General features: G+C 44.9%; 1 protein-coding gene across 2 annotated transcripts in view; it reads right to left on the reverse strand.

Annotated features, from left to right (window-relative positions):
• The window catches only part of LOC106604958 (AF4/FMR2 family member 2), a 179,281-nt gene that overhangs the window by 18,897 nt on the left and 143,596 nt on the right, over positions 1-16,788 (reverse strand). For both annotated transcript variants that reach the window (XM_014200135.3, XM_082975226.1), the window contains one exon: positions 161-320. In XM_014200135.3, coding sequence (XP_014055610.3) covers positions 161-320 — 160 coding nt within the window. The remainder of the gene's footprint in view (positions 1-160; positions 321-16,788) is intronic.

Below are 16,788 nucleotides of genomic sequence, written 5' to 3' on the forward strand. Positions count from 1 at the left end.
TGGTATTAGTGTAATATTGTGTCTTTCAGGAGCCTAAAATAATAGGGTACATGTTTCCCTCTATGGCATAATACTGGTTGAGTATTGGTTGATAGTTCAGTTAGTTTTATTCTGACTATGCTTGGTTGGTACAGTATAGTAAGGAGTGATTGTGTTGTACCTCTGGGGTGGCGGTCCGGGAGGCCCCGTTACACTCACTGTCACTGGAGCTGCTCTCACTATCTGAGTCTGACTCGGAGCTGCTCTCTGATTCGCTGGAGCTGCCCGAGGCACCGCTGGAGAGGCCCGGGTCAGTGGTCCGAGACGTGGCCACAGGGATGCTGGGTAGCAGAGAGAGAGAAAGCGAGAGAGAGTGAGAGAGACAGAGAGAGAGAGAGAGAGAGAGAGAGAGAGAGAGAGAAAAAATTGAAAATATAAAGAAAAACATTTAGATAAAAAGAAGGCAAGATATATTATACATAAACATAGATTGTGTGATAGATAAATCTTTACTTTAGCTGTTCTCATCCAGCCTCATATTCCGGCAGCACTACCTAGCCCTCTGTGACACCGGACTGATCTCATTCCACTGGAGTGAGTAATGCACTGATGTGCTGTGACGCAGCTTTCTTTTGTCATCGTTTTGCTAAGAGCAGCCTTGTGCTCTGCCTCATGTTCGGCGCCAGCCACACACCCGGCCCCGTGCTCTCTCTGCTCAGCACTCCGCCGCGGCACCGGCTCTCTCAGCGGCGGACACAGAGTTGGACGAGATGAGTCCACCTGTCATTGACATGACTCCCAGATCCACACAGACTGCAGACAGCAGGAGACAGCCCCATCAATCACACAGCGCCATCTGCCTCTCTATATCCCTCTCTCCCTCCATCCAGCCCTGAGATGCAGGCAGAGCAGCATAAACCAGGCTGACTCTACCAACACACACATCCAGTCACAACATGCAAACCACTGTAAAGACTAGTAAAAAGAGGCTCACTAATATACACAATACTATAAACATATTAACACACACATGCACGCACAAGCACTGTCTCTTTCTCTCTCTCTCTCTCTCTCCCTCTCTCTCTCGCTCCGTGTTGTACTAGGGCAAAATGTTATTCAGAGAATAATGTATCTGAAAAATAAACCCTTCCCCTTTCATTAAACACAACAGATAACTGCAGAACAAAGGACACTGACATAATGCTTTATAATAAGCAATTTATTCTCCCTATTGAAAGTGTCAACACTAGACTAGCTAAAGGTGTTGCAGGGGCGTACTGTACTTTACTGCTGGAGAAAGTAACAGCTCTAGCGGTTGACAATAAATGCCTTAAGGAGGCAGTTTGCTTTCTCACCACCTACGTACTTATTCTTCCACACTCTTTCAACCTTCTCTGTCACGCTACTGGTTCAGCTATTGGATCCTCAAAGGCCTAAGCTTTATAACACAATAAAAGCCACACTACACTACTGAAGCCCTCTAAAGACACTCCATCCACTACAGACTAAAGCATGGTTATATGATAAGACCCGGAGATACACTGGACAGGACCGCAGAAATTGAACATGATGGGTAGCGATGGGGGTCTTTTCTGTCAACACCCCATTGATGACTGTGTTTTTCTGTGACAGGGTGAGGGGGCATATGGCTGCATGACCAAGACAGCTTGGAGATCAGCTCGGGGACATAGCGGTGGCACGAAACTCTGCAGTGAAAAAGAGCCATGTGTTAAATTACCACACTTAACCCAAATTCTGTGCCATGGACCAATAGCCTTTTGCTAACATGTCCAGCTTGTCTGAGCCAGGTCAGGTCCTTAGAGGAGTCACTAGCTTCCCTGCCCCCAGGGCTTGCCTAGTGGCAGTTTGGTTCCAAAGCTGGATTACAGTACAAGGCTAGAGAGAGCAGGACCAGTGGACTCTGAGGCTCACAGCCAGGTCAGGTTAATTATTAAATATAGAGGAAGAGGCCAAGACCCTGTGGGTAATGTAGTGTGGCATGGTGCTCCTATGGCCTGCCCTGGCAGTGCCCGCCACTGCCTGCTGCCAGTAGGATGGCACAGCAGTAGCACACATGGCATCATGTCCTTGCTCTGCTCATGAGTCCAAGGCCAAGCCCAATAGGCTCTTGGGAGCTGGGCCAGCACAGCACCACTGTCTCTGTCTGTCTGTCTGTCTGTCTGTCTGTCTGTCCCCCCCCCCCCTGTCTGTCTGTCTGTCTGTCTGTCTGTCTGTCTGTCTGTCTGTCTCGTCTGTCTGTCTGTCTGTCTGTCTGTCCTGTCTGTCTGTCTGTCTGTCTGTCTGTCTGTCTGTCTGTCTGTCTGTCTGTCTGTGCCAGCACAGCAACACTGCCTGTCTGTCTGTGTGATCTCTCCTTCATTTGCTGAGAATGGTGTCAGCACAAACAGAGCCAGCACTAGAACAAGCCAACAGCAAATAACTATCCATATACACACAACACTCTGAGATAATGCATACCTGAAATGATAAGGCAACCATTGACAGATCGACGGAGTACTTGTCTCGACTGTATGTAATTGTTTACAATAAATTGTTATAGGAATAGTTATAAGATTGCCCTCTTTTTCTACATTCAAAATATGTTTTATGTAGTAGAACTACTGTGGCTTTTTCCAATACCCAAGTGTTGTCCAATTCATTCTCTGGAAGAAGAGATGTAATTACTATCCTAGGTGCCATTAAAGTGTTTAAAATAGACCTCTAGGAGACATTCTTTCTTTCACCACTCAGCCTCTCCAAGTGGTGCTTGTGCATGCAAATACTTCATAAAAAGGAAGCTCTAATGTTCTATTTCAGAGTGAAGAATGGCAGCGGGGTAAGGTCACTTAATTTCCTTTCTTCCACTTGATGGAGGTGAGCCTGGGCTGACAGATGACAGAATCATGTGGGAAAATAAGGGGTGGGAGAACAATGGCTGCTGTCTGCGTTCAGCGTGTTCACCTCAGTCTACCCCACTAACCTCTGACCTGCTAACAGGCTCTGCTCTCAGAACACCGTCCTATCCTCTCTAACCTGTCTCTCTCCTCTCAGTGCTGAGCTGCCTTTATCACAGCAGACAATAAAGACATTTAGAACATTGTCTTCTGTCCATGGAACTGGCTGTTCCATCCAGACTGATGATAATCCGTGGCAGGCAGGGAAATCAATAATGACTTATTTGCTGTCGTAATTCATAGAATCAAAGAACAGAGCTAAAAAAAACAACAAGAGTTGCATATGTTGCTAATGAAAACAATGCACTGTGATGTGTTTTAATCACAGAGGTTAAGAACAAAGGGCCACACACAATGCATCTCATACATTTACATTTCAACACCAAATGTGGCACTATTAATGTGTAAACAAAGTAATGGCATTCATAATTAATGGGTTTTCCTCCTCATCCCAAAACAAACTGTATGGAGGGAGCCAGTCTGACAGACTGGGAGTAGAGGGAGGAAGAAAATGTCTCTCCAGCAGAGAGACTGTCGTCCCAGGCACCTCACGAGGCCCATTGGGAGTGGGATAGCAGTATACTCCAAAACTAACAGCTTTTAACTCACACAGTTCACACACAGGGGGGAGATATATCTTTAGACTATTGTCTGTACATATTGGTACTAGCATTGTTGCTTCTGTCTGTAATAGTAAGGGTTTATTCTTCTACTGCATATATTACACCATTTATGCCAGCTAATTCAGTGGAGTCTTCTAGATTCTTAGGAGCTGTTCTGTCAAGGCATGGATTCACAGTGAGATCTAAAGAGTGGGGGGGCAGCTCTACAGTATCATTCCATCTGGTCACATTATCAGATTATCTACAGTTATGTACAACTCTTTGAACAAGACGCTGCCAGACAGACCCAGACAGAATCCTGATGTAGTCATTACACAAACCAAACGACTTGGAGCATTCATTAAAAACCTAATAAATAAGTAAAGTTATGATATTTGGAACTGTTTACACCATAAATATTCAATGTTTAGTAATGAAGCAATTTTCCAGGCCAGTGCAATGTGGAGATAAAAAGAGAGGGATATTAACCACTCACAATATCTCTCTCTCTCTCTCTCTCTCTCTCTCTCTCTCTCTCTCTCTCTCTCTCTCTCCAGCAACACACACACGCACGCATACAGTCTTCTACAGATAACCTTGTGGGGACACACAATTCAGTCCCATTCAAAATCATATTTTCCCTAACCCCTAACCCCTAACCCTATACCTAACACGTACTCTTACCCTTACCCTATCCCTAACCCAAAAACCTAACCTTAACCCAAACCTAAACCTCAGCTCCTAACCCTGAAACTAACCCTAGCTCTTAGCCCCGACCCTTAAAGGTAATTCTAAACCTAACACTAATTCTAGCCTTAACGCTAAACCCTCTAGAAAAAGCATATGACCTCGTGGGGACTAACAAAATGTCCCCAGTTGGTAAACTTTTGGTTTGTGTACTGTTCTTGTGGGGACTTCTGGTCCCCACAAGAATAGTTAAACACGTCCACTCTACCCCCCCCCCCCCCACCCCCACCCCCCCCCCCACACACACACACACAGCTGGTACTCACTTGTCATTAGCAGAACAGAAGATACAATGGGAAAGGGAGAAGAAAATGCGGGAGCAAGGCTATCTCCCATGGGATCATCAAGGGTCACAACAAGACCAACCTCCAACAATCCCACTGCCCACAGCTGGCTGAATTGGCAGCTTTAGGAACAGTCTGCTATCGATTTGTGATTTTCTCCTTCTATTTACACTGATACCATAATCCGAGATCAATAAGGCCGATAGACACAGGCCTGTGGCGGAATTGATGAGGCGAGCGGTGGAGTGGCCAGCCTCCAGCCTCAGACAGTGGAACTAGAGAGACAGCAGGACGAGAGAGAAGAGACAGATCTATCAAAAGAAGAGGCAGGCAGGGCAACATCTGAAGGTGGTGGATGGAGACTCATTAAACTAGACCTGGGTACATTTTGGAGCCAACTGGCTGGCTGTTGTAACGGAGTGAGTCAGTTGAGACAAGCCAGTCCCGCATTGATTCAGTGAAGGCCGTCACTCTGCTCTCCCCTTGCTTCTTCCTTATTTGTTTGTACTTTCTAATTATTTAAACATCTATTGCTGATGAGGTGCTGGGCAACCCTGAGCAGGTTACATTACCATTCCCTTTTATCCCCCAGATTCACATATCCAAGGGCAGAACTGTCATTTTCTACCCTTCAATAAAGTGGAATCCTTAATTATAGATGAAGAAATTCGGGCATGCTGGTCTGTGGAGACTGAAACCTATGCTGGTGCTCAGAGCACTGTTTGATTGGACTGACTCTCTGGGAAAGGAGAAAGGCTCTCGCACTCTGCTTCTCATTGCCAGGCTCTGCTCTCAACCCTCTGAGGTGTAAAGCCTAGCTTAGCTGTTTCAATAATGCTAGCAGTATCATTTTATCACCATGACACTGAATCACCCAAGCCTGGAATCTGAGGATGCAGACGTTCATTGTTATATCAGCCATACAGTACTATGTGAATGTTCCAATGTGTGTATGAGTGCTTTTGCTTGTGTGTGAATGTGAGAGTGTGGTGTCTGTAGTACAGACTGTGTGTGGGAAGAGAGAAAGAGAGAGAGAGTAAGAAAAGGGAGAGTGAGCGTGAGAGTTGGACCGCTGGAGGGGTGTCATCCATAATTTGTCTGTCCTCACTCTGCGCGCCCTGTGTTATTAAATGATCCTCAGCATGCAGTGCACTCTATTATTTTTATAAATCACCCCAAAGAATAACTCGCTGCAGATCTCCAAACCAATAATCTACACTTCCTCTTGCCCCTAAATCTATTATAGCCTTTAATTGATTAAATTACAAGTCACTGTGCTCAGGGGAGTGGGGGTGGAGGAAGGGGGGAAAGGGGGGTGGCCACTGTTAGGACGCGCCTGGGATACAGTAAAGACTCCCTTCCCCCCTCCCCCTTCTCCAACCCCTTCCCACCCTTCCCCGTGAAACCTGGTGCTCCAAAATTATGACCATTACACTTACGGAAAATGAATTATGGGGCACAGCATTTCTGTGATCGATGGCATGACTTCAACAGTATCCTAATTCACTTAGAGGCCTTCTGCTGCCCAGTCACACTCAGCACAGCACAGCACAGCACAGTACAGGCATGATGAATTATACTGAGGCTCTCTCCACATCGCCACATCGCCACACTCCCTGTCCCTGCCAGGCAGCCTCTCTACTCTGCACTACTCAGAGAGTCATCCTCTGGCCCCACTACACTAGTGTGATTTAACATGGCCAGGCAGACACTCAGTCATCACTAGGGCCCAGAGTTTTTCCTGGTCGGGATATTATGGTCAGACAAAGGGCGGGTCCTCCGTCATTCCAAAACATGCCTATATGGAGTGGATGGAGAGATATCTTAGGCTCTATATCTACTGAAACATTGCTGTCCAGGTTAATCTAAAATTCAACCAAGACCATGGGGCCATGCTGAAAAGCCACTGAAACCTTGTGCTGAAAAATGTTAATTAACACATTGCCTATGTGCTGTCTCCAATAACTATGCATTTACTGTACATGTCTGAGCTGCTGGGTTGTATTCACACACTTGTGTCTTCATTATAGGCCTTTGTCTCTGGAGCCTTGGCTTGTCATTGTTCTGTTAGTAAGATTGATCCTGTTTTAAGAGTGGTGTAACATTCTAAGCCTGCCTTTATAGCACCTTGAACCATTATGGGAAAGAGGCTCGGGAAAAAAGTACACAACAAGAGCAGAGGGCAAGATGTCAGAAATTATCTTGTGTTAAAAGCAAAAAGTAGAGCACTGTTGAAAAGTCACATTTTGAACTCTAAACTATCCAAACTGCCCAGAGACTACATGTATTTCAGAATTTAAATCCTAGAGCCTATGGTCTGGAAGGCTTCCCACCATCACAGACCCACCGCCAGCCAGCCAGTCATCAGGGCTCAGCCAATAGGACGTCTGGATCCTGAACCACAGAGACCAATAACATCACCTCCACCTATCATAATCATTCCATGTGTTGTAGCAGGTGTGTCCGCCCTGAAGCATGTATGAGTATCAGTGTCATTGACTATCTGAGTACGTCAGAGTTGACTATACTATTATGTATGTGGGTTACCTGTATGTCAACCACTAAGTTATCCTGTTCTACCCTAGCAAAGGTGTAATAGTCAATAGAACAAGCCTAGGTATTAATATTGCGTCAATGACAGATATAATTACAGCTGTTGGAAAGAGGGTAAAACTCTCATTACCGAGGTTACCATTTTAGAAAACTATTTATCCTCTGGATATAACAGAAAGGTCTGTGTTTGTGTCTGAGGGGAAAGGAAAGAGAGAGAGAGAAAGAAAGAGAGGGAGAGAGAGAGGGAGGGAGAGAGGTGAGGAGAATGCTAATAGACTTGCGGCTCAGGGGTATAAACCTTAAGTAAATTAAGATGCAAACAAAGGAACACACATTAAGCACGTTGCATGACTGTGATTAATTTAGTAGAGACTCCAACTATTGCGAATAAAACTCTGGCCAAGTGAGATTAAATGTGCCATTAAGAGAACTGAGAAATAACGGCTGTTTTAATTACACAAATCAGTTATAGAGGATACAGGGCTCTGACCTTGATGGCAGCTAACCTGCAGGGAACAAAGGTGTGATGGTGAGAGTTGGTGTTTGGATGCACTCCCACATTCACATTCAGGCTTCAGGCCGAATAAGGCTGTGTTTAAATTCAATCGTTTAATGTCCTGCTTTCCTAGAACTCCTGTCCCTCGTGACCACTGATGGTGAATGGGCTGGATAATATATGTCAGATCTCTGGCCATGAGGGAAAGGAGATTAAAGTAATAAGCCATTCAAATTTGGGAAATAGCAAAAATGTTTGGGTGTGTGTATGTGAGTGCGGGTGTGTGTGTTTGCCTGTGCCTGTGTGTGAGAGAGTGTGTGCTGCGCCTAACTCCCTATTGCAGATGTGGCACCCTCCCCTGGCCCCCTTGTGTCCCATTGTCCTGATGCTGTGCTGTGTGTTGGCAGGGAAGAGCAGAGTAGAGTAGAGGAGCAGGGCACACTGTGTCAGACCACCCTCCTCCACTTGGCCTCTACGAATAGCCACATCCCAAACGCTGACACACTCATTCCAGCTACAGCTAAGAATCAAATGAAGCAGCAATTTGCCCATCGTTACTCATGGGATTTAGACTAGGGGAGAGAGATAAAAAATTACCTCTAGCAGATACAGAATGCACTCATACCATATCAATATCCATTTTATCCACTATCGCTACACAAAACATAATGGTTTGGAGGAGTCTTTATAAAATGGAATTGGTTATGTAAAAATGGATATTATCATGTCATCCTAATACTGTACTGTGCCTCTGTAGACGGCCCAGGTTTGTTATGCAAACAGGATGACAATCTGTATTTATCACTGTAATGTAGATCGATTCTGCGCCAGCTGCCAGCTCTTAGTACTGTAAACTTTGCTTCCTGCTCTGCTCAACACTCACCCTGCTATTGTAGCAACCCTGTAAGTGAAAATCCTTTATTGTATTCATATTGACCATTTAATGATGTCCTGTTTAGGGGAAAACAGCAGAGCCTATGTCAAATTAGTTGGAGATGAATCTGTGATCCGTTAGCTTGGCCTAATATAGGCAAGGAATGCATGCCAATTGGCACCCTATTCCCTACATAGTGCACTACTTTTGACCAGAGCCCTATGTGGGCCCTGGTCAAAAGTAGTGCACTACATAGGGAATACAGTGCCATTTGGGATGCTACCAAAGCCAAGTATTCAGGTTGCGCTGATAAAATGGGCCCATTAATTGGCTCCTTTTATTATGGTGTCAGTTGAGTTGTGCCTTTTGGATTTGATGCTAATCATATCTGTGATCCCTCACGCTGTATATTTAATAGAAAAGCATGGCATGGTATTGAATAATAAAAAGGTTAGAACATTAGCTATCTACCACAGGAAACATTCAGAGTTGGCCAGCACTTTACCTATGGCTTGAGTCAGCTGGCGCTAGCTTGTAAATATGCAGGAACTTCGGATGCCACGAGTGAGTTCGCTCATTATTGGCGGCCAACAATAAAGGTTCAGAGGGGACCTGCAGAGAGGATTAACACCAAACGACATTAATCATCACAGCCGCTCTGGCTCTGAGAACACCTGCCTATAACACTCTCAGAGAAAAACACACAAATGAAAAATGTATTCAATAAAACTTGATGGGAGGAGGTAAGTGAAGAGGAGTGTGTTTTGACAGGGTGCAAGAGAACATAAATTGAAGGGAGAGTGGATTCACAGTGAAAACACATAAATAAATGAGCTGAAAATCTGGAGAGTGTGTGGAAAGGCACACCAAGGCCCATCTAATTACCCCAACAGAGGATTGCAGCCCGACACACAGACACATACACAAACACGCACGCACACCCACACATGTGGCTGGGGAGACGTCAGAGCCACTGATTGCGATGAGTATTTGCACTAGACTGAAAAGTAAACAGTGGCTCTTCTAGCCCGTGTCTCTGTGCATGTCACTGAGTCACACTCACACGTGGATGGATAACTAGCTGGCTAGATCACACTAACTGACTCATGCCAACCAACACACAGCTAGCCATCTCTCAGAGAGACACAGACATAGGGCTTTAGACAGACAGGAAGTCGTCTCACAACACCATGCAGAGATCATCCTCAAATCCTGAGCCCATTGAGCACTCACTGTTAATAGTCACTAAAGCCTTCACCCCTGACCTCAGGGCTGAAGCTGTATCCAGGGTGCATAGATACACATAAAACATAAATGTACACTTAAAGTACAGTCAATAGGGCCATAGAGAATAAGCTGCCCTACCAGCAGTGAGAGGCACTTTGAATAGAAAGAATGCTCTGTGCCAAAAGCCACTGCCACGAGATGACAGTGTGTCTGGGAGTGGCAGTCGGGCGGGCAGGCAGGCAGACGGGCAGACGCACAGCCCTCATCTCCTCTGCTCTGACGCTGTCTCTGCTCTGGTAAACAAGGACTGGGATGACAAGGTTAGGATATTGCTCTTTCGGCAAAAGCAATAATGTATTCCAGCCGGCTAATGGCCTCGGCTCCAATTAATCTGATTGTCTGAGAGCGGGGCTGAGCGGGCTGTCGCAGCGCATTTGCAGTACACCGCCACCACACACACAGGCAGCCGCTCTCCTCAAGCTGGGTGGGGGTGGATGGTACGGAAGTGTGTCATCCAGCGTGTGGCACATCCTAATACAATGCTAATACAGCTGTTACTACACTAAAACAGTGCATTAGCACCAACACACCTGACCTCTCACCTCTTCCTCACAGTGCTACAGCACTCTGTCACCATTAGCATCATAGATGGAGTCCATTGTGTGCATGCATCCATCTTCTCCCACTGAATCATCACATCCATGATGTCTGTTGCAATCTGGGTTCACACACACACACACACACACACACACACACACACACACACACACATACACACACACACATACACACACATACACACATCCACAAGACACTCTTATTCAGAGTGACTTACAGTAGTGAGTGCATACATTTCTTACTTTTATTTTTCTTTCTCCATACTGGTCCCCCGTGGGAATCAAACCCACAACCCTGGTGTTGTAAACATCATGCTGTACCAACTGAGCCACACGGGTCCCCAGTGAGTGTGAAGCTCATTGTTCTCATACATCCTATCCTGTGCCCAGGGAGATGAAAGTCAGCCCGCTATAGTTATAATATAACACTAGCTAATTGATTTACTGTTTGTTCCAATCAATAGTAAATAACAGTCTAGTCACTGTTTGTAGTTGTATCACTGTGTATTCAGTCATGATGTTCAATAGCTTGATGAGCTCTTTAACAACAGGCCTCTCTACAATGATTATGCTGTGTGACGTATTAGTATACTGCTGTAGTGGCTTCTTCTGTCACCCAGTATAACTTGTGCTATGAGTGGCAGCTGCTTTGAAAGGGAGGAGGGTTTACTATAGAGCTGGAAGCCCCAGAGGAGGGGCTGAGTGACTGAGTGATTCCCTGTGAATCTCTCTGAATATTGACAAGGCAGCAGCCACTATGAAGTGCTTAGAAAGCCAGACCTACTTTATTGTAGCAGCTCTGCTTGAAGTTATTTGTCAAAGACAGATGGCGGAGAATAAACATCTACAAATGTCAGACGAGACGTGTGAGATCCGGGGGTGTCGCTCAGCCCACATAAACACAAACTTCTGTGACATCACTAAGTGGAAGCTAGTATAGAGGAGATGCTGTCTATCTGAGGCAGGTGGGGTGTGTCTAAGAATGGATTTCGTCGCCACGGTAAAAACAATAGCATTTAACATGACAAGATTTTCTGTTGAATTTGTCTTCACAACAATGTTTGCAGGCTGATTTCGAAAAGATTGAAGATAAAATTGCAGTCTCTTAAAAATCTATAAAGCCATCTATAAAGCCACTAAACAAAACATCCCAGGCCTTCAAGATGGCTGACATGTGGTATCATCCCAAGTCGTTTAGGTGTCAACTACCTGGCCATTGGATGACACCTGGTTGTCCCAGCAGACCCTTACACACATCACTCCTATGATTTAATTAACCCCTCTCAGGTAGTGAGTCCCTCACTGTAGTCACTGCTTCCTCCTACTCCTCCAGTCTGCTTTGGCTGCCTATGATCAGGCATCTGCTGAGGCTCCTAACCAAACAGGAGGTGCTGGTCCTTCTCCAGAACACAGAAAGCCACTCTAAATGGCTTAGCACAACATACGCCAGCCTAAGAGATGATACTTTAGACAAAGGGGAGGGAGGAGATGTCGAGATGCACAGTGAATGGTGGATTACTACGCTAGTTTCATTTAGCATAGCTTTTTATTAATCATGGAAAGAGCAAAGCCGATTCATGTCGCATGTATATGATGGCAGAGATGTCACTAAACAAGTGACTCTCGACATGTCAAAATATCATGATCTAAATGAATACTGCACATCTGATGTACAGAATGTGACTTCACTCCCTCTAAAATACACTGTATGCTATGATTATAATTCACAACAAAAGGCATAATATAGGCCAGTGGAGTAAATGAGGCAGTGTAAACATCAAACGCCAGCCTCTGTTTGTATGGAACATACAGCAGCATGCCTACATGGCATAAACCATACATGGAGATGAGTATGCTGCGAGGCGTCTTTGTCCTCCGTCTTTGTCTTGGGTGCAGGAGGGGGGAATGGCTAACCCTGGGAAGGCTTGGTATTGCAGTGTTATTCTGTCCTTCTATCCTTTTCATTGCAAAGCAAAAAAATAGAGGGATTTATAAGAACATAAATAATTTGCAGAGCTTCCAGACATTTTTTTCTCTTTTTTTCGCTGTCTTCTTTTCTTCCCGGTGTTGCTCATTTGCACTTAAAAAAATGGCCGCCCTGTGGACCCGGTACACTTTTATGATGGAGACTGACAGTCAGATGAAGCAGGTTCCCCAATCCCTCCCCAAGCCCCCTCTTTAAGAGTATGTACAGATGTATAATCTTAATTTGATCACCCTGTCCAGGAGAACTTTAAAACTTGTAATTTGTAATTTCCACTTTGAAATGATCAACCCCTACAAAAATCTCCATTAATTATAATCCACATAATAATTCAGATTTCCTGTTGCAGCAGGATTATTTTATTGCTGTAGCAAACTGTCTCAAATTAAGATCCTACATCTGTAATATGCACTTTGTGTCTTGGTATGAAATCTGGCAATAACTCTACACCTAGTCCATTTAATAAAGCACTTCAAGCTACTGTATATGCATTCTCTTCGAATTGACCAGGATGATATATTTACATAATAAGAGCAGGTAAGGCAGGCAGGTGAGCTATGTTTTAGTGTCTATTTGGCAAGCTGTATCTATCACTGGCAGGAGGCTGGAATGTACAACACCACATCAAGCTGCCGACTAATAACTTGTCTGTCACATTGTGAACAGATGAAAGACATCGTGTAACAAATGACATCCTGTTGCTCATATCATATCAGAGATACAAATAGCCAGGGACTACAGGGGATAATTGAGAGTGTAGAAATACATATTTTTTGTAAGTGCACCCAAGAGCAAGACTGCTTAAAAATACATCATATTCTATTCTAGAATAATAAACTGGATGTATGTAACACATATGTTGAAGAAATGTTTTATGCCTTGTTACTGCTCCCATGGGAAGTGTTGAAATGTGGTTTTAGCGAGCGTCTGAGTAAAGCCATATCCTACAGTAATCTACCACGTCTGTAGGCTATATGACCTAATTCAATGTCAGAATCGACAAACTTTCTTAAAACCATATGGCAAAAATGTACTAATCAATGATTGTGAGTAGGGAAACAAGATTATGTATCAAAGATTTGTCTTTTTCCATCTTACTGCATTTCCATTTTTCAATTTCAAAGCAATTTAGCCAATAGCAGAGCGTTAGTTGGGTTCTATTTAGCTTCTCCATCAGTTTAAATTAACTGGAGTGGCTCTTTATTGAGACATTCTGTCGTGAATTTATTCCCAGAAAACAGACTGTCAGCAAATGCAAACACATAAATACATAATGGAGATGTTTCATAATTTCAAAGCCCCTCTGATGTTCAACATTACATTTCCTCACGTTTCATCTATTTTCCTGAACAGACAGTTTCCTTTTGTACAATTTCCTACATCTGTGCTTTGGGCTCATGATATGTTAGGTCATACCTAATTCAAGGCTAGAGGAGAAATTTTACCTGCTGAAACCTTCTATAGAAACAGACAGACAGGCTGCCTTAAAGTCACAATCTGTCATTCTATCTTCAGCCAAATGGTAGCTTGTGGGGCATTTGTGAGTTACGTTCTTCAGGAATTAATGGGAATATATCATTAATTGAAATGGCCATTGCACCTTTAACAGGGGGTAACAGACGGTGGACTCACACAGCACAATTAATAGCTCTAGCTAGTGAGGGGACAGGGAAAGAGAGTGGATTTATGAGAGGAAGTCACAAAGGCAGGCAACCGCATGCACATACAGAGGAGTAAAACATTTTGCCTGCGAGTTACAAAAGCAAATGTAGAGAGCCTGAGTGACGTAATAAAAAACAAATTCTGCCGACTGTGACCAAGACAGAGAAAATGATGTAGAGGATGTAGGGCTGCTGGTGGCAGGCGAACAGACACCTGAGTGGCTTGACAGGTCTGTGAAATTAAAACAAACAAGAGGGCCTGCCAGAGAGATGAGGGGTAAGGTAAACTATGGACTGAGTCACATAATGGCACACAATAAAGTAACCAGCTCCAGAAATAAAAATTAAAATGCTAAGTAAGCATGATACATAAAAAATAACAAAGGGCTACAGTCAGTTAACAGTATAACTAAAGTCAAAACATAGTAGTTATATTTTCAATGTCTGGAGGACTGAAGGGGGGGATAGAGAGAGAAAGAAAGAAAGACAGAAAGAGAGAAAGACAGAAAGAGAGAAAGAAAGAAAGACAGAAAGAGAGAAAGAAAGACAGAAAGAGAGAAAGAAAGAAAGACAGAAAGAAAGAAAGAAAGACAGAAAGAAAGAGAGAAAGAAAGAAAGACAGAAAGAGAGAGAGCCATTAGAGGTGTCCTACATATAGGAGGCCCAGGCTCTACTGCAGCCGTGATCTGGGAGGGAGCTGTCAGTGCAGGCCAGGGTGCATGGGTAGAGGGTAGAGGGAGGGACTGAGGCCCAGCATGTGAGGGGGAGGATATGGGACCAGGGCGGTGTGAGCTAGACTCTGGTTCTGGCTCTAGCTGGTCAGAGAGGAGAGTAGAGGAGAAGAGTCTCAGCCTCCCCAGGCTCCGTGGCAGACCAGATACACACCCTGCATGCCAAATGAGCCGCCCAGCACATACAGGGATCAGAGAGCAGCACCGCTTTCATGAGATGAAAGCAAACCCTGGTGTTTGACTGCGGGGGGGGGGGGGGGGGGGGGGGGGGGGGGTCTGGACACCAATTAGGGTTTTTTCACTCCCCCTGATTTCAAAGAGAGGAGAGAGAGATAAACTCAGTCCAAGGCTACACCACTCTGCCACTGGAGAGGTCAGCTGTAGGCTAGGTTAGAAAATAGAGAATAGACACAAGCCCAGGAGGATAAACATAGAATTGTGGAGCCAACCTCTGGTGTAAACTCTGACATATGAGGGAATCAGAGATGCCCTGTTTATCTACTGCCATGACAGGGGCCTAGGCTACATCCGTATTCCTATACAGTCATCACTGCCAATATGTGTAGTTTTTCTTTCAATGATTGTCTAGAAGGGCGTCTATTCATTTGACAAATGGCACAGCCTTTATATAACAACATATTCCTGGTTTTGCACATATTAAGCAAGCCCAAAAGATTGTGATCTGATCTGCCACAGAGCTATTTGTCTTTGATCTCCAGCTGTACACTCCTCCTTCATCAAAGGCTCTTTCCAGTCCAGTCATCTAGTTAGTTGGGCTGGGCTGTTCTGTTCCAGGCTGTAGCCAGCTCTCTCCTCTCCTCTCCACATGTGTTGGCTTGGGCCGGGAGGGTTAGGGCAGGCTAAAGGCAGGCTGTTCTCTGCTCCATGGTCTGGAGCAGCAGGTAGAGGCCAGGTAATCTGCAGGAGGCCTGTGTGGGAGCAGTGTGTGAGTGTTTGGCCAGCTTGTCCTTAGACTGGGAGAACAGGCCTTGGAACAATAGTTGGACATGGCCTGGGTGGATGGGGCAATCGGGGGGGGGGGACCCATGGCTGACTTCGGTTACATCTATATCAATATCAAAGGCTGGAAAATGTGGAGTGAGTGGAAAGCCAGCTGTGCAGGAGTGAGGGCTGCCAAGCGGCCGGGTCTGCCAAGTCTACATCTCCAGATGACAGATTAACGGGATACAGATAAATCAAATTGTACTTTTCATATTGAAAACCAAATTAATTCACAGTGACTCCCTGTGCCCCTGTGTATATATCCCCTGTCCCTCCTTCACCTTGTTTCTCTGCTGTCTTCCTTTAACTGTTACTCTAGTCATCCTTACATCTCTCTTAGGACAGGAAATACACTACATGACCAAAAGTATGTGGACACCTGCTTGTCGAACATCTCATTCCAAAATCATGGGCATTAATATGGAGTTGGTCCCCCCTTTGCTGCTATAACAGCCTCCACTCTTTTGGGAAGGCTTTCCACTAGATGTTGGAACATTGTTGCGGGGACTTGCTTCATTTCAGCCACAAGAGCATTAGTGCCATCCGTTTTGTTTCCAAAGCGCCTTATACCACCCACCACTGTGACCTGTTTGCTCTAGTCGGCTGGCCCTCGCTACATATTCGTCGCCAGACCCACTGGCTCCAGGTCATCAATAAGTCTATGCTAGGTAAAGCTCCGCCTTATCTCAGCTCACTGGTCACGATAACAACACCCACCCGTAGCACTCGCTCCAGCAGGTATATCTCACTGGTCATCCCCAAAGCCAACACCTCCTTTGGCCGCCTTTCCTTCCAGTTCTCTCCTGCCAGTGACTGGAACGAATTGCAAAAATCACTGAAGCTGGAGACTTACATTTCCCTCACTAACTTTAAACATCAGCTATCTGAGCAGCTAACCAATGGCTGCAGCTGTACATAGTCCATCTGTAAATAGCCCACCCAATCTACCTACCTCATCCCCATATTGTTTTTATTTACTTTTGCACACCAGTATCACTACTTACACACCATCATCTGCTCATCTATCACTCCAGTGTTAATCTGCTAAATTGTAATTACTTTGCTACTATGGCCTAT

This window comes from Salmo salar, chromosome 05 (assembly GCF_965601325.2).
Source record: "Salmo salar chromosome 05, fSalSal1, whole genome shotgun sequence".
NCBI classification, from domain to species: domain Eukaryota; kingdom Metazoa; phylum Chordata; class Actinopteri; order Salmoniformes; family Salmonidae; genus Salmo; species Salmo salar.